Genomic DNA, 19644 nt, shown 5'->3' on the forward strand with positions numbered 1-19644 from the left:
AAGTTTGGAAATGGGGGCTAGAAAAGGTTAAGTAATTTGTCACAGTCAAAATGTTAGGGAGCAGGAGTGAGATTTCAACTTGGATCTGTCACCAAAGCCCATACAGCTTTTTTTGTTTTTTTAAATTTCAGCTTTATAAAGGTATAAGTGACAAATAGAGGGCTCAAATAAATAAAACCTGATGAAAGGGGAGAAATTGCAACAGATACCACAGAAAAACAAAGAATCATAAGAGACTGCTATGAACAATTATACACCAACAAATTGAACAACCTGGAAAAATATGGATAAATTCCTAAAAATAGACAATCTTTCAAGACTGAATCAAGAAGAAATAGAAAATCTGAAAAGACTGATTACTAATCATGAAATTGAATCAGTAATAAAACAAACATTTAATATACAAATGTCCAAGAACAGATGGCTTCACAGGTAAACTCTACCAAATATTTAAAAAAAATAATACTTATCCATCTCAAACTATTTCAAAAATTGAAGAGGAAATAATGTTTCCAAACTCACTCTATGAGACCAGCATTACTCTGATACCAAATCAGAGAAAGACACTACAAAAAAAGAAAATTACAGTCAAATATCTCTGATGAACACAGATACAAAGATCCTCAACAAAATATTAGCAAACCTCATTAAACAATACATGAAAAGAATCAAACGCCATGATTCAGTGGGGTTTATTCCAGGGTTGTGAGGATGGTTCAATATTTGCAAATCAATCAACATGATACACCACTTTAACAAAATGAAGGATAAAAATTGTATGATCATTCTCACTGGCAGGGCAGGAATAAAGAAGTAGACATAGAAAACAGACTTGAGGACATGGGGTGGGAGGGTGAAGCTGGGGCAAAGTGAGAGTAGCATTGACATATATACACTACTGAATGTAAAATAGTTGGCTGGTGGGAAGCAGCAGCATAGCACAGGGAGATCGACTCGGTGATTTGCGATGACCTAGAGGGGTGGGATAGGGAGGAGGGGAGGGAGGCTCAAGAGGGAGGGGATATGGGAACATGTATATGCGTGTGGCTGATTCGCTTTTTTGTGCAACAGAGATTTACACAGTATTGTGAAGCAATTATACTCCAATAAAGATCTACAAAAAAAATTGTGTGATCATCTCAATAGATGCAGAAAAAGCATTTGACAAAATTCAACATTGACTTCTGATAAAAATTCTCAACAAAGTGGGTATAGAGGGAACACAGTTTAACATAATACAGACCATATATGACAAACCTTCAGCATCATGTTCAATGTTGAAAAGCTGAAAGCTTTTTCTCCAAGAACAGGAATAAGAAAACGATGTCCACTCTCACCACTTTTAGTCAACATAGTATTGGAAGTCCTAGCCATAGCAATTAGGCAAGAAAAGAAATAAAAGGCATTCAAATTGGAAAAGGAGAAGTGAAAGTGTCTCTCTTCACAGAAGTTATGATACTATACATAGAAAACCCTAAAGACACCACAAAAAAACTATTAGAACTAACAAATGAATTCAGCAAAGTTGCAGGTACAAAATTAATATACAGAAATCTTTTGCATTTCTGTACACTAATAACAATCTATCAGAAAGAGAAATTAAGAAAACAATCCTATTTCCAACTGTATTAAAAAGAATACCTACGAACAAAATTAACCAAGGAGGCTAAAGACCTGTATACTGAAAACTATGAGACATTGATGAAAGAAACTAAAGAAGACATAAATGAATGAAAAGACATTTTGTGCTTATGGACTGGAAGAATTAATATTGTTAAAATGTAAATACTACTCAAAGCAGCCCACACATTCAATACAATCTGTATCAATATTCCAATGGTATATTTCATAGAACTAGAACAAATAATTCTAAAATTTGTATGAAACACAAAAGATCCCAAATAGTCAAAACTATGTTAAGGAAGAAGAACAAAGCTGAAGGTATCATGCTCCTGGATTTCAAATTATACTACAAAGCTGTAGTAATCAAAACATTATGGTACAGGCATGAAAACAGACACACAGATCAATGGAACAGAATTGAGATCCTAGAAGTAAATCCATGCACATATAAACAATTAATTTATAGCAAAGGAGCCAAGAACATAATGATGGAGAGAAGACAGTCTCTTCAATAAATAATGATGGGAAAACTAGAGAGACATATGCAAAAAGTTGAAACTAGATCACTATTTTATACCATACACAAGAACAAACTCAAAATGGATTAAAGCCTTAAATGTAATGCCTGAAAGCATAAAATTTCTAGGAAAAAACATTGGTAACCTCACTGACATCAGCCTTAGTGATGTTTTTGTGAACATGACTTTAAAAGCAGGGGAAACAAAAAGCAAAAATCAACAAATGGGCCTTCATCAACTACAAAGTTTCTGAACAGCAAAGGAAACCATCATCAAAATGAAAGGCAACTTAGTAAATGAAAAAAGATATTTGCAAATTATATATCTGATAAGGAGTTAACATAAAAAATATATAAAGAACTCATACAACTTAAAACAAACAACCCAATTTAAAAATGGGCAGAGGATTTTTTAAACTATTCTATTTATTTATTTGGTTGTGGCTCACAGGCGCCTTAGTTGTGGCTCACCACTCCTTAGTTGTGGTATAAGAACTCTTAGTTGTGGCATGCATGTGGGATCTAGTTCCCTCACCAGGGATTGAACCCGGGCCCCCTGCATTGGGAGTGCGGAGTCTTAACCACTGTGCCATGAGGGAAGTCCCAGGTAGAGGATTTGAATAGCATTTTTACAAAGAAGACATACAGATGGTCACCAGCACATGAAAAGATGCTCAATCATCAAGGAAATGCAAATCAAAACCACAATGAGATACCACCTCACACCTGTTAGAATGGCTATTATCAAAAAGACAAGAAATAAGTTTTGGAGAGGATGTGGAGAAAAGGGAACTCTCATACACTGTTGATGGGAATGTAAATTGTAGCCACTATGGAAAACAGCATGGAAATTCCTCAAGAAATTAATAAGTGAACTACCATATAATTCAGCTATTCCACTTCTGTTTTTATCCAGAGAATAAAAAAAAATTAAAAAGATATTTCACTCCTATGTTCATTGTAGCATTATTTTTCAATAGCCAAGATATGGAAACAAAGTGTCCATCGATGGATGAATGAATAAAGAAGATGTGGTTTATATGTATACAATGGAATGCTATTCAGCCATAAAAAATAATGGAATCTTGCCATTTGTGACAACATGGTTGGACCTTGAGGGTATTCTACTAAGTGAAATAAACCAGAAGGAAAAAGACAAATACCATATGATTTCACTCATATGTCAAATCCAAAAACAAAACAAACAAAACAAAACTCATAAGATACAGAGAACAGATCAGTGGTTACCAGAGGGAAGGGGGCTAGGGGTAGGTGAAAAATGCTAAAGGGGTCAATTGTATGGTGATGAATGGTAACTAGACCTTTGGGAGAATCACTACGTAGTATATAGAGATGTTGAATTATAACCTGAAACTTATATAATAAAAAAAAAGAAAGAAAATGGAACTCAGAAAAAATTAAACTGTGAGAGAAAAGAGACTGTTAACTTAGAGAACAAGTGGTAAGAAATGATGGGTCTTGGGAAACACTTTGAAGAGACAGCCAACAGGACTTGCTAATGGATTGAATGTGTGGTGCGGTGGGGGGGTAAGGAAAGAAAAAAGAGAAATCTATGATGGCCCTTAGTTTTTAGCTCGAGCAATTGGGTGAATGGTGCAGTGATTGGGTGACATGGGACAGAATGTGAGAAAAGTGAGGTGAGGCTAGAGTGGGGAGACAGGTGTCTGGAGGGTATTGTGTTGGAGTGAGTTGGGATAGGAAATCAGTTGTTTGTTTTGGGGCATGTTAAGTTTGAAAAACTCACCAAATGCAGATTTTTAAAAGGCAGTGGAGAGTTTAGGGAGGAAGGTAGAGATTTGCCAGTCATCAGTGTATAGAGGGTATTTAGAACTATGACATGTGATCAGTAGAGGAGTTAAATAATAGGGTAAGAAGACCAAGGACTGAGAAAGTCATATCACTCCATAGCCTCAGATTTTTGGCACTGAACTGAAAAGAAAAAATAAAAATCTGAAACTCAAGCCACTAGTTGTTATTATTATTTATTGCTGGTGGTGCTGTTGTTATTGTTGTTTCATACAGCTCTTGTGCACCTGCTTGCATAGTGGCATGCCCAATAAGCACAGTGTTTTCAGTATGGCTTTCACACTGTGGCCTCTGCTGCTTGCTAAGAATCCTCCTGAATGAATAGTCAGATTTGTGTCTACTGATTGTCTTCTAAGGATCAGTCAAATGGTGGCATCGGAATAATGCAAGTAGCAAAAATAGGTCCCCCCACCCAATACCCCATAAAGCCAATTGGTGGTACTGAATGGTAGGAGATGGGACAGAAGACAGAATGGTAAACTACTGATGCATGTTGAGAAACAAAAGATAACCTTATAATTAAATATATATATATTATGATTCAAATTATGCCCCACTATACCTGTGATACTAAACTTGTGGCTAGTTCATCAGTTTTGAATTACTGGGTACCTCTGTTGACCTGAGCAGAAAGTCCTCATCACAATGTCTTTGGAGCTGCATTCCAGACTTCTACTGGGGGGAGGGACTTTTCTGGGACAAGGAGGGGAGTATGGAGCTGTTACAGGAATCTCACTTTCTTATACTGCATGTGAGCACACACTCTCAGGAAACATCTAAGACATGGAAAGGAGGCTGTGTCCTCTTTCTAACCTTGCATTGTCAACATTTTGGCACATGTTTAAGTCTTTGAAATGATAAGCACTGTTTTTTTTCACTTGAGTATATTGATGTCTTATACATGTACTAATGCCCTCTTACTCCTTCTCCACCCACCTCTGGATGGTGCCAAGAGTTCCAGTGTTGCCTTGTTCCTCTTCTCACATGACTAAGCTTTTCACCTCTCATCTGATGCCCATTTGGACTTTAATGATCAAAAACTATCTCAGCTCATGGCCTCAAGAAGAAGATGTTCTGTTCTCCTAACCCCACAGGCTGCACCCAAGGCTTATGTTCCCAGGCTTATCAGGATTATATTCTGATGAACTACTAGGTCCACAACCCTCCTCCTACCCTGTCTGGAGCTACATGAAGCTCTCAAGAAGACCCCTTGCATTATTGCCCCTCTTTGAGAGCAGGATCCAGTCTTTGCCTGGCGCTGTGAGTCATGATCAGGGGATGCACTTCTCTCAGGGCCTCATCTCCTTGACTTTGGTTATGCAACACCTCCTTCTTCAGTTTCATCATTTTCTTGCTTCCTCTGAGGCTTCTCCCAGGTTGAAGTGCTTAAAATAATCTCTCTCTCCTTTCTTCATTCCTCCAAGCAGCTTCAGCATCCCAACTCTGTAAGGACAGACTTCCTGTGCTCCAAGGATCAGAAGCAAAGCTTGCTTCTCTAACCAATGCTTGTTAAGACTCTATTTCAATGGATTTAATTCAACAAATTCTTACATACTGAGAAAAGAATAAGCTCCAGGTGGGCAACATGAAAGTCATAACAAGAGCAGCAATAGTGGGAATGGAGAAGGAAATGACAGTCCTGATCTTATGAAGACAGCACAGACTGGACTCTGTCAGTGGTTTAATGTGAAATGAGAGAGGAAGAGGAGTCAAAGATAAGGCTGACTATTTTCATATCATGGGTCTCAGCTGTGCTGTGGGAACACACAGGAGGAACAGGGAGGCAGAGGAGGAGTCCTGGAAGGAAGACCCATGGTTGAGGCATTTTCCTAGCATGTGCAAGAGAGAATGGGGCTTCTGCAGGGAGATGAGGAAGCTCTCCATTGTGGAAGCTTAGGGTGCATGCTGAGTGGGGCTGTCTGCATAGCAAGCAACTGGGAGAGAGCATCACCCCACCCTGGGAGATTTCCAGGACCCTCCAGCCTTCCTCACAATGACCCAGAGACTCAACTCTCTTTCTTTCCTTCCCACACTATCACTATCCACTTCATGTTTCAGATTTCCTCCATCTATGCGTGGCCACGCAATAGGCCGCTAGGCTCCATGACCCTACATACACTTTTCAGTTTTGGGATTTTACTGCTGATCACTTCAAACACAAGAACATTACAAGAGTTTTAAAAATTTTACCAAGTTAGAGACTTCCCTGGTGGTCCAGTGGTAAAGAATCCGCCTTCCAATGCAGGGAATGCGGGTTTGATCCCTGGTCAGGGAACTAAGATCCCACATGCTGCAGGGCGACTAAGCCCACATGCCGCAACTACTGAGCTTGCAAGCCTCAAGTAGAGAGCCTGCACACCGCAAACTACAGAGCCCACATGCTCTGGAATCCATGCGCCACAACTAGAGAAGAGAAAACCCGCATGCCACAACTAGAGAGAAGCCCACACGCCGAAAGATCCCCCATGCCTCAATGAAGATCCCATGTGCCGCAACTAAGACCTGATGCAGCCAAAAATAAATAAATACATAAATAAAATAAAAATATATATAAAAAAATCTTACCAAGTTATTATAATCTCTGGTCTATGAAAACCAGCTACCTTCTTTCCATGGGTGATCTTTATAGCATCATGCTCAGTGTTGGATGAAACTCTGTTTAAATCTGGATTCTCCACTTGCTGGTTGTGTGACCCTGTGTGTGTCCTTTAACCTCTCTATCCTCAGGGGTTTTTTACCTAGAAAAAAAATAAACAATGGTATCTATCAAGAATAATTGTGAGGACTAAATTAGAACTTATGAGCTATTTAATTATTTTAAAATATACATTTTGAGGAGCCCTGGAGGCATCATCAGTGGAAATGACAGACGAGGGAGCTCGAAAGGACTGTCCCTCCACAGAAACACTGACCAAAAGAGCAAAATTCATTGAAATACACGTCTAAGGTTTACAGCAACCAAGAAATGATGAATCAGAATAAGGCAGCTTAAACATGGTAGGAAAGTTCTATGGCATTTTTAAAATAACAGATTTCTCCCAGCTTGCTTCACACACACACACACACACACACACACACACACACATAGAGCGAGAGAGAGAGAGAGACAGAGGACAGAGACAGAGACAGAGAAAGAGAGAGAGATAGAGGAAATACGAAGGGGGAATGTGCTTCAGTAAACTGGTCAGGGATAGCCTCAATGTAAACTCAGCAAAACAGAAGGTTATATGCTACCATGGGACTGCTGGTCTCTGAGCATGACTTTCATGACTGGTGAATTTACCTTGGAAAGTAGAAGAGGAATCCCTTATTTCTCCTTAGCTGAGGTCACCCTTAGAAAAAATTATCACATTCACAGAAAGATAGGCAAGATGAAAAGGCAGAGGTCTAGGTACCAGATGAAAGAACAAGATAAAACCCCAGAAAAACAACTAAATGAAGTGAAGATAGGCAACCTTTCAGAAAAAGAATTCAGAAAAATGTTAGTGAAGATGATCCAGGACCTCAGAAAAAGAATGGAGGCAAAGATTGAGAAGATGCAAGAAATGTTTAACAGAGACCTAGAAGAATTAAAGAACAGAGATGAACAATACAATAACCGAATGGAAAAATACACTATAACGAATCAATAGCAGAATAACTGAGGTAGAAGAACGGATAAGTGACCTGGAAGACAGAATGGTGGAATTCACGGCTGCAGAACAGAATAAAGAAAAAAGAATGAAAAGAAATGAAGACAGCCTAAGAGACCTCTGGGACAACATTAAATGCAACAACATTTGCATTATAGGGGTCCCAGAAGAAGAGAGAGAGAAAGGACCCAAGAAAATATTTGAAGAGACTATAGTCGCAAACTTCCCTATCACGGGAAAGGAAATAGCCACCAAAGGCCAGGAAGTGCAGAGAGTCCCATACAGGATAAACCCAAGGAGAAACACGCCAAGACACATAGTAATCAAATTGGCAAAAATTAAAGACAAAGAAAAATTATTGAAAGCAGCAAGGGAAAAACGACAAATAACATTCAAGGGAACTTCCATAAGGTTAACAGCTGATTTCTCGGCAGAAACTCTACAAGTCAGAAGGGACTGGCATGATATATTTAAAGTGATGAAAGGGAAAAACATACAACCAAGATTACTCTGCCCAGCAAGGATCTCATTCACATTCGACAGAGAAATCAAAAGCTTTACACACAAGCAAAAGCTAAGAGAATTGAGCACCACCAAACCAGCTCTACAACAAATGCTAAAGGAACTTCTCTAAGTGCAAAACACAAGAGAAGAAAAGGACCTACAAAAACAAACCCAAAACAATTAAGAAAATGGTCATGGGAACATACATATCAACAATTACCTTAAATGTGAATGGATTAAATGCTCCAACCAAAAGACACATGCTTGCTGAATGGATACAAAAACAAGATCCATATATATGCTGTCTACAAGAGACCCACTTCAGACCTAGGGACACATACAGACTGAAAGCGAGGGGATGGAAAAAGATATTCCATGCAAATGGAAATCAAAAGAAAGCTGGAGTAGCAATACTCATAGCAGATAAAATAGACGTTAAAATAAAGAATGTTACAAGAAACAAGGAGTGACACTACATAACAATCAAGGGATCAATCCAAGAAGAAGATATAATAATTATAAATATATATGCACCCAACATAGGAGCACCTCAATACATAAGGCAACTGCTAACAGCTATAAAAGAGGAAATTGATAGTAATGCAATAATAGTGGGGGACTTTAGCACCTCACTTACACCAATGGACACATCATCCAAACAGAAAATTAATAAAGAAACTCAAGCTTTAAATGACACAATAGACCAGATAGGTTTGACTGATATGGATAAGACATTCCATCCAAAAACAGCAGATTACCCTTTCTTCTCAAGTGTGCACAGAACATTCTCCAGGACAGATCACATCTTGGGTCACAAATCAAGCCTCAGTAAATTTAAGAAAATTGAAATCATATCAAGCATCTTTTCTGACCACAATGCTATGAGATTAGAAATCAATTACAGGGAAAAAACACAAATTACGTAAAAAACACAAACACATGGAGGCTAAACAATACGTTACTAAATAACCAAGAGATCACTGAAGAAATCAAAGAGGACATCAAAAAATACCTAGAGACAAATGACAATGAGAACACGACAATCCAAAACCTATGGGTTGCAGCAAAAGCAGTTCTAAGAGGGAAGTTTATAGCTATACAAGCCTACCTCAAGAAACAAGAAAATCTCAAATAAACAATCTAACCTTACACCTAAAGGAACTAGAGAAAAAAGAACAAACAGAACCCAAAGTTAGCAGAAGGAAAGAAATCATAAAGGTCAGAGCAGAAATAAATGAAATAGAAACAAAGAAACAATAACAAAGATCAATAAAACTAAAAGCTGGTTCTTGAGAAGATAAACAAAATTGATAAACCATTAAGGAGACTCATCAAGAAAAAGTGGGAGAGGACTTAAATCAATAAAATTAGAAATGAAAAAGGAGAATTTACAACGGACACCACAGAAATACAAAGCATCTTAAGAGACTACTACAAGCAACTCTATGCCAATCAAATGGACAACCTGGAAGAAATGGATACTTTCTCAGAAAGGTATAACCTTCCAAGACTGAACCAGGAAGAAATCGAAAATATGAACAGGCCAATCTCAAGTAATGAAATTGAAACTGTGATTAAAAATCTTCCAACAAACAAAAGTCCAGGACAAGACGGCTTCACAGGTGGATTCTATCAAACGTTTAGAGAAGAGATAACACCCATCCTTTTCAAACTCTTCCAAAAAATTGCAGAGGAAGGAACACTCCCAAACTCATTCTATGAGGTCACCATCACCCTGATACCAATACCAGACAAAGATACTACAAAAAAAGAAAATTACAGACCACTATCACTGATTAATGTAGATGCAAAAATCCTCAACAAAATACTAGCAAACAGAATCCAACAACACATTAAAAGGATCATACACCATGATCAAGTGAGATTTATCCCAGGGATGCAAGGATTCTTCAATATATGCAAATCAATCAATGTGATACACCATATTAACAAATTGAGAAGAAAACCCATATGATCATCTCAATAGATGCAGAAAAAGCTTTTGAGAAAATTCAACACCATTTATGATAAAAACTCTCCGGAGAGTGGGCATGGAGGGAACCTACTTCAACATAATAAAGGCCATATATGACAAACCCACAGCAAACATCATTCTCAATGGTGAAAAACTGAAAGCATTTCCTCTAAGATCAGGAACAAGACAAGGATGTCCACTCTCACCACTATTATTCAGCATAGTTGTGGAAGTCCTAGCCATGGCAATCAGAGAAGAAAAAGAAATAAAAAGAATACAAATTAGAAAAGAAGAAGTAACACTGTCACTGTTTGCAGATGACATGATACTATATATAGAGAATCCTAAAGATGCCACCAGAAAACTACTAGAGCTAATCAATGAATTTGGTAAAGTTGCAGGATACAAAATTAATACACAGTAATCTCTTGCATTCTTATACACTAATGGTGAAAAATCTGAAAGAGAAATTAAGGAAACACTCTCATTTATCATTGCAACAAAAAGAATAAAATACCTAGGATTAAATCTACCTAGGGAGACAAAAGACCTGTATGCAGAAAACTATGACACTGTTGAAAGAAATTAAATATGATACCAACAGATGGAGAGAAATACCATGTTATTGGATTGGAAGAATCAACATTGTGAAAAATGACTATACTAGCCAAAGCAATCTACAGATTCAATGCAATCCCTATCAAAGTACCAATGCATTTTTTACAGAACTAGAACAAAAAGTCTTAAAATTTGTATGGAGACACAAAAGACCCCGAATAGCCAAAGCAGTCTTGAGGGAAAAAAACAGAGCTGGAGGAATCAGACTCCCTGACTTCAGACTATACTACAAAGTTACAGTAATCAAGACAATATGGTACTGGTACAAAAACAGAAATATAGATCAATGGAACAGGATAGAAAGCCCAGGGATAAACCCATGCACCTATGGTCAACTAATCTATGATAACGGAGGAAAGGACATACAATGGAGAAAAGACAGTCTCTTCAATAATTGGTGCTGGGAAAACTGGACAGCTACATGTAAAAGAACGAAATTAGAACACTCCCTAACACCATACACAAAAATAAACTCAAAATGGATTAGAGACCTAAATTAAGACCGGACACTATAAAACTCTTAGAGGAAATCATAGGAAGAACACTCTTTGACGTAAGCCACAGCAAGATCTTTTTTGATCTACCTCCTAGAGTAATGGAAATAAAAACAAAAATAAACAAATGGGACCTAATGAAACTTAAAAGCTTTTGCAAAGCAAAGGAAACAAGCTGAAAAGACAACCCTCAGAATGGGAGAAAATATTTGCACACGAATCAACAGACAAAGGATTAATCTCCAAAATATATAAACAGCTCATGCAGCTCAATATTAGAAAAACAAACAACCCAATCAAAAAATGGGCAGAAGAACTAAATAGACATTTCTTCAAAGAAGACATACAGATGGCCAAGAAGTCCATGAAAAGCTGCTCAACATCACTAATTATTAGAGAAATGCAAATCAAAATTACAATGAGGTATCACCTCACACCAGTTAGAATGGGCATCATCAGAAAATCTACAAACAATAAATGTTGGAGAGGGTGTGGAGAAAAGGGAACCCTCTTGCACTGGTGGTGGGAATGTAAATGGATACAGCCACTCTGAAGAACAGTATGGAAGTTCCTTCAAAAACTAAAAATAGAATTACCATATGACCCAGGAATCCCACTACTGGGCATATACCCAGAGAAAGCCATAATTCAAAAAGATACATGCACTCCAATGTTCATTGCAGCACTATTTACAATAGCCAGGTCATGGAAGCAACCTAAATGCCCATCGACAGACGAATGGATAAAGAAGATGTGGTACATATATACAATGGAATATTACTCAGCCATAAAAAGGAACAAAATTGGGTCATTTGTAGAGACGTGGATGGATCTAGAGACTGTCATACAGAGTGAAGTAAGTCAGAAAGAGAAAAACAAATATCGTATATTAACGCATATATGTGGAAACTAGAAAAATGGTCCAGATAAACCAGTGTGCAGGGCAGAAATTGAGACACAGATGTAGAGAACAAACGTATGGACACCAAGCGGGGAAAGCAGCAGGGGTGGTGGTGGTGTGATGAATTGGGAGATTGGGACTGACATATATACACTAATATGTATAAAATGGATAACTAATAAGAACCTGCTGTATAAAAAAATAAAATAAAATTCAATAAATAAATAAATAGAGTTCTCCTGGTGATAGTAGAGTCGTTGAAACAGCACACTGAAAATACAGAACATTTTATTTGAGCTGTAAGCTATACAGGAACAATGGGTAGATTATTCTTCATTGTTGACTGCCTCCCTAGTTACTTTAACATCCACGTTACCTTCTCCAGCCCCCAGCACTCTAGAATGAACTATCTAGGGAACTGTGGACGTATTGAACAATTCTGAGACTCCCAGCCAATCCTCGGGGATGCTGGGTCTCATGGTAGAAAAGAATACGCACAGAAGGTCTCCTCAGAGACACTTCTTTCATGTTCTTTCTTGGATCTGCACATATTGTCTGAAATTTCCATTTTCACATCCCTCAAGAGCGTAGAACTTCTCTGGTTTCATGTAGTCTCAGTCCCCCAGAACGGAGCTGCTCCCTTGCTTGAGGAAAAGAGACAAAATTTTCTGATCTGACTGTTCCTTCAAACCGTGATCTAGAAGAAATTGTTCTTTTCCTGCCAGATCACTGGTATAAATCCTATGGGTACTGGGAAAACCCCAGGAGCTTAAGGTCATTGGGCTGCCTTGGAACAGTAACTGTGGTTCTTCATCTTGTTGACCTTCCTCATCACATGTGACATCTGCCTAAGGTGAGATCTCTTTCCTCAAATCAAATCTTGGCACTCACCACCAGCTCCATTAACCTATCCAAAAATGTCACTGTGTGAAAATACCTCTATGACCAATGAATTTCAGGATATTTTTACTGTATTCACCATGGAGAGTAGATCTATGTCTTTTGAAAATAATGGTAACCGATTGGAAAGTGGATTTCCATTCAAGAAATATCACTTTATTGTTTTGCATGGTAACATTGGAGATGCAAACCAAAAATCCTAGTGCATAATCTAAACATCTTCTAATCATATGCATAAAGATGTAATTGAGTACTCACCTAGTCACTCGCAGAGCTGAGGAAAATCCAGGGCTACTCTTCTGGACTAACTGGACCTCCAGAACTCTGTGATGGAGAGAAGGGTAGCATGAGTAAAGGGGTCATACAGACTCCACATGAGGTTTGGGGCAATAGACAAAAGGAATTCATTCCTGAACACTTTTATGTCATGGGTCTGTAATTTATGACATAAGAATAATTATTTTGGGGTATCCTAAGAGGATAGGAAAAAAGGATTAGGAGCACTGAGAAAAGGTATTGAATGTGGCCCAGTAAGAAAATCAGGTATTATGGGATACTAAGACTGGGAGTGTGAATTGGAGGAGATTTTAGGAGAAAAGTAAGTCAATAAAATAGGGTTCAAATATAAGCAACTAATTCAGGCGGATCAGTAAAGCTGAGAGGGGGAAATTTCTGCTTTAGCAGAAGTGGTAAAATAATATCATCGGAGTGTAATTAAGTGAGGAGACAGTTTCTTGTGGGGCAGAGGAAGAAAACCTTTCCTTCTTTCGTGTGTGCCACCATTAGTCAAAGAATTAACTACAGAATTCCTAGAAGGCAAGGAGGGGAGATCTCAAAAAGTCGAAGAAAGAAATGTAAAGGTGTAAGAGAAGATGCTAAATTTCAGGGCATTGAGAGGAGGGAAAGGGACAGATCTTCTAGTGAATATGCAGAACACAAAAACCAGCGATGTAGAGTGTGTGTGTGTGTGTGTGTGTGTGTGTGTGTGTGTGTGTGTGTGTGTGTTAGAAAGTAATACATGATTACTTCATGGTGTTATTTCAAAGCTTCATCAGAGTCCTAGGTGCCACAGGTAAGCAGTTAACTAGTTATATCCCCTTCCTCCTTCCTCCCTGTATGGAAATGTCCATTTGCTCTTTGGGCATGTAGTAACAACCCCCAGTATATTCTGGAGAGCATCTCTTCCATACGTCACTCTTGCTGTCCCTGCCTCTTCAGCCAACATCTGTCTTAGACTACTACCCCACTTTGCTGTAGACCTATAGTGTGCTCTATTGCAGTCTGCTTCCTTCAGGTTGCTGTTTCTTTCCCCTGTATTTCTTTGCCCTAAGCATGGGCACAGACCCTTCCTTCAAGTCCTTGCAATGACAGCACAGACTAAGCTGCAACTCGCATCACAATTTTTGGAAGGTATAGGAATAACTGAAGGAAACTAACAGAAAACTTAGAATGAGATACTAAATATGGCTGTTCTTAGAATCCACAGGCTCAATCCCCTCTACAGGAATTTTACATTCAATCACCACCCTAATTGATTACCTAGTCACACTCAGAGTTGAGGTAACACCCCCCCACACACAATTCCTGGCTCAACATCAAGTGGAAAGGACCAGCTTACCTCCCTCCAGGTGAAGTAATCTCAAACCTCTCTTTTAGTAAAAGTCTAAGTCTCAACCACCGGGAACTCCAAGTACGGGAAGCAGTTTCCTCCTCAGCTCTCATTTTCTACCCCAGGGTTTAATTTGTTCCAGGATGATTGACAGTGGGAAACTATTTCCTTCATGAGTATCCTCTGTCAATGCGTCTGAATCTAACCTCTCCACCTCTCTTCTCCATTCCCTATAGTACTGAGTTTTAAAGGCTCTGTGCTTAGCCCTCTTTTGGACTTCCTGCATTCCAATTATTTACACTCATATATTCTCTCAGCTTGAATGAGCATCTCAGTGTAAATGGCTCTGAATCCAACCCACCTAGCCTGGATTTATCCTTGTATTCTCCCACAGTGTGGTATAATGAAAAGACCACAGAACATGGCATCAAAAATCCTGAATGCTAGGACTGAAATAAATTGGGTCCAGGACTTAACCAGGCAGTCCCTCTTCCCCACAATTTGCCAAAAAGAAAAAATTTTAGAGTCCCTGGTTTCCCTAGGAGCAGGAAATGCCTTTGAAGGACTTCCACAATGTCCCCACCCCTAGCCCTTCCTGGGGAAGCCCAACCTGGTAGATATATAAACAGGTACCTTGCAGCTTCCTGCTCTAACCTGCTGTTTTCTCCCTCCAAAATGGACAACTCCCTCCTGCTAGGACTCCCCATCCTCCTCTGCTGCTTTAGAGGTGAGTCCCTATGGTTGACAGTTGGAGAGACGTGTCCAGGATCCTGGAATGGGTCGGGGGTCACATGACAGAAGTTCTCTTATGAGAGCCATATGGTAACAGAAGCTGTCATTCTGATGCCATGACTTTTGTCCATAACGCATCATGTCCCTGGGACCTTCACCAAAGTCTTAGTCTGCCCTTGCAGAAGGAAACAGGTGGATTAGAAAGGAATTGAAAAGATTTTCACAGAAGCTGTGAGGTGAGGTTTTTAAAATGAGGTCTTCAGAGAGTGTATCTTTTTTTTTTTTTTTCCCAACAGTACTGTACGGGTCATTTGCAGACAAAGAACATGGAAGTGAGTAGAAATGGATCAGTGGTGTGGGATGGGGAATTTGGGGGGAGGGAGGAGATGAAAGGGGCAGGCTGAGCACTGAGGGTTGAAAGGAATCCAGAGATAGACCTTGAATTTCAACACTCAACAACTTCTTCCAGCAGGATCGGGCTGGGATGGGAGCTGATTTTAAGTTTGATGAAAAAACATGAGCAGCAGTTGACAAGGCTAAGGATGAGTGTATTAAAAAGCAAGAAAAAGGGAAAGGGGGAAGTGGAATGTTGATTTTTAAGGCACTAGCTGGCTAAATCCAAAGTGTAGCAATTTCATGGATTTCAGATGCTTTCCCCCTTGTCAGCTTCCAGGCGCATGTAGGTAAGAAAGTCACATAGGTCAATTAAAAAGAAGGGAATGAGGCACACACACAAAAAATGTGCATTTATCTTTTTCCTTTGAGTCTGTGCTGTATCCTAAGAGATGGGCAGGGGAGGCTGAGAGGCCCTCTAGAGGTGAAGAGAATTGAAAAGAGGGAGAGGTGCAGATATGCCACGAGACAGGGGACTAGGCTTTGGAGGGACATAAGAGCCTAGAGTGGCTCCAGGTTAAGAGAGCAAGATGGGCCTCATGTGTTACAAGGCTTACAGTGACCCTAGGCAAGGGTAAATCTTAGAGAAAATTGCAGATATGTTTTATTTCTCTTTGCCAGCACAGTCCATGAACTATTTGTTGGTGAATACCGTATTCCTGGTGAGTATGAAGAGGACCTGACCTGATTATCTCAGTTTTGATTTTGTTCCCCTTTTCCTTAACCCTCCACCTGTTTTACAGGCTAAAACTTCTGAGACCATAAACTTTAGCCCCTCTTTTGTCTTAGCCTATTTTAATAGAGGTAGATGCCCATGTTTAATGAGTCTCTGACAAAGCCCTCGGGGCTCCCAGCAGACTTCAAATTTGACAGGGGAGGTGGGTCCTTTCATAGCAGTGTGAGACCCTCTCTCACTTCGACTTCCCTACTCTCTGGCCCAAATTATAGAAATTATTCAGTGTAGGATGTGCCACCTCCAGTTTCCAGGTGAGAAGTGTTCCAGAGGCAGAGGAATATGTACTGCAACAATGGAAGAGGCTTGCACAACTGGGAGGATTTTCAGAAGTAAGTTGTGGGTTTGGGGAAGGAGGAAGGGGCAGAGGAAGCAGACAGGGATACATTAGTCATAGTAAAAAGGTGGGACCTTACTTTAGCTCAGGCAGTCTCAACTCTGGGATGACTGACTATCTCTACCCCATCGCATGCCATAATGAAAAACAGATAGAGGTAGGCTCTAAGGGGTGGGGGTCTGTAGCTATGGAATCAATATTTTGAGAAGCCTGAAGAAAACAGAGGAGACTTAACTGAGGGGAAAGGAGAGGCACAATACGGCCAGTGGAGAACAGCTGGATGTTGGAGTGAGGAGGGCAGTTCTCTGTCTTTGTCCCTGCCTGGACCTCCTTGTGGGTGGTTTTAAACGGTGAAAATAGAGGGGCCAGCGTTAGCAATAAATATTGACTAAATGGCTCTTCATGGGTAAGACTAAACATCATGATTTCTCAGTTTTCCTAGCCTTTGTGCTGAGTGATTCCTTAGTATTTCTAACCCTTACTTAAGCCAGTGTTAACATTCCCAGTGGAAACATCCAGCTTGCGCAATCCTTGAATTGCTGCTGTCATTACATCCCCACATCCAGGAATTTTTTTTTTTAACTACTCTGCTATTGCTTTTCTTTTGGGAAACCCCCAAATTCCAACATCTTCCGATTTTCACATTTGAATAACCGAGCCTTGAACTACACAAGGTTGTTTTTGTATGCTGGTGCAGGCTGGAAAGAAGGTGTTTTTTTGTTTGTTTTTCCAGAAACCTCTTTGCTGATCTGTTTCTCCTCCTTCTGCAGATGATGGTACACCCTGGTTAACCTTTAGGGGCTGCCTAAAGAACTGTGCTAATGTGAACAATATAAAATGGAGTGTCTATCTGGTGAACTTCAGGTGCTGCAGGAGCTGTGACTTGTGCAATGAAGACCTCTAGAAATGACTGGTCCTTTTCTGGCTCCAGTCTCTGGGTGGGTGACATTGTTGGTGCCACCTCTTCACAATGATTTTCTAAAAAAGCACATTTCAGATTGCAAACATATGGCTCTGCCTTCTGCATATGTAAGAAAAAGCCCTCTCTTTTTCTATCAATAGATTCTCTGCCTTGGCCCCTGGCAGGGTAAGGGGTAGGGAACACCTTGAATACAAGATCAACACATCCTACAGGTTGTTACAGAACCTAGTGTTTTCACTGAATACCCAAGTTGCTTCAGAAAAGGAAGAAGATAGGTCAGTTCTTTTCCCTGCTCCTTCCCTTCCTTCTGTGACAGAATATTTTCATTTTTTTCTCTTGGTATTGTTCTTCTTATCTCACTCCAATTAAAGCGTATAACTCTGACCTCATGGGGAGGGAGGGGGCAACGTGAAAAGAGATGACTTAAGTCTTCATAAATTTTGTTCATGAATGCTATTCCCCGAGAGAGGAGCAGGGCAGAATATAGAAAGAAATTTGTACCAGAGCCATGAAGAGAAAAAGATTTTCTGCCTTGTAGAATGAGACTCTCTAAGGAGTTGGGGGTTGGAGAAGAAAAGGAGAAGGCATGCCTGGAATTCTAGAGATAGTATTTGCACTCTGCTTCCCTGGCAAACTCATAGGAAGGCATCAACCCCTAGACAGGGAAGAGCTGTAGTATGCTTCCAAGGAGATGAGACCAGAAGTAGTCACATAAATATTCCCATGCCTGCAGCATGGCATGGAGGAAGCCGAGATCTGTGGGGTCTGAAGAAGCCATGTGGGTCTGTCCACTAGACGTCTCAGCAGCAACCTCTGTGGAGAGCTGTCCCCATGACCAGATGTCTTTCCTCACCCTCCACCTCCGCCTCACACACGCTCGGGTCTTCCGCTTGTACAGTTCTAGCACATACATCCTGCAGGTTGTTACAGAACCTAGTGCTTTCACTGAATACCCAAGTTGCTTCAGAAAAGAAAGAGGATAGGTCAATTCTTTTCCCTGCTCCTTCCCTTCCTTTCCTCTTTTTCCCTTTCTGGGAAAAAATAGGGGTTGGAAAATGTATGCTCATAAGGATTGATTACTGATTCCTAACAAACTGGTAGGATGAGGACTGAAAAGGGTGATTAATTAATATTATAAAAATATCATAAAGAAAGTTACATTTCTTCCATACCCATATTGTGTTTTCTTCTTTCTCTCGTCTCCAAACCCTTCTTTAATTTCGCCAACAAATATTTATTTTAAAAGTCCTGTATTTAAGGCACTGCTGGACCTTAGGATACTGTAGCCATGACCGCTGTCCTCATGGTGTCTAAAGCAAGAATGAAAATATAAAGAGATAATTAAACATGCAAGTTGAAACAAAATAATAAAAAATAAACAGGTGGGAATATTTGGTATAAAATATAACAAATAAAAAAAGCCCACAATAGATGAAATATTATACGTATTTCTTGAAAAAGATGTGCAAAGAATTAGGCACTTGGAAGACCAGAATGAGGAACTCTCCCAGAATACAGTAAGAAAGAAGATTAGAAAAGATGACCATAGAATAGAAAGGCTTACAGAGTACAGACCTAAGAAATAAGGAAAAACATAAGCTAAATATAGTAAAACATAAGTTATATATAGTAAAACATAAGTTAAAGACTATGAAAGATGACAGATCTTTAAGCACTTCCAGTAAGAAAGAGCATGAAAAGCATAAAGGGAGAAAGAATAAATGCCAAAGTCTTAACAAAGAAACTTAGAACAATGTATAAATTTAGAAAAAGTCATGTCTAAGTTTTATTTCTGGCATAGCAGATTGTTAATTAAGATAGCCGGTTTCATGGATGAGTGCAAAAATCTTTGAAGTCAAGGTTCTTAAAAGAATCTTTTGGTAAGGGAAAAAACATAATAAAAAAAATTTTTTATAACTTTCTCCCC

At 39.4% G+C, this 19644-nt stretch overlaps 1 protein-coding gene and 1 long non-coding RNA gene across 2 annotated transcripts; one reads left to right on the forward strand and one right to left on the reverse strand.

Annotated features, from left to right (window-relative positions):
• Positions 1-6558: 6558 nt before the first annotated feature.
• Positions 6559-19013, reverse strand: LOC132597642 (uncharacterized). The gene is made up of 3 exons (XR_009564689.2): positions 18890-19013; positions 13250-13315; positions 6559-6705 (listed from the first exon to the last, which is right to left on the reverse strand). It is a non-coding gene; the product is annotated as an uncharacterized lncRNA (long non-coding RNA).
• On the forward strand, positions 15276-17699 carry PATE1 (prostate and testis expressed 1). Its single transcript, XM_030840645.1, is given in 3 exon segments — positions 15276-15360; positions 16620-16790; positions 17566-17699. Coding segments are annotated over 3 exon segments (390 nt in total).
• Positions 19014-19644: the final 631 nt, after the last annotated feature.

The sequence above is a fragment of the Globicephala melas genome, chromosome 8, assembly GCF_963455315.2.
Source record: "Globicephala melas chromosome 8, mGloMel1.2, whole genome shotgun sequence".
Taxonomy (NCBI): domain Eukaryota; kingdom Metazoa; phylum Chordata; class Mammalia; order Artiodactyla; family Delphinidae; genus Globicephala; species Globicephala melas.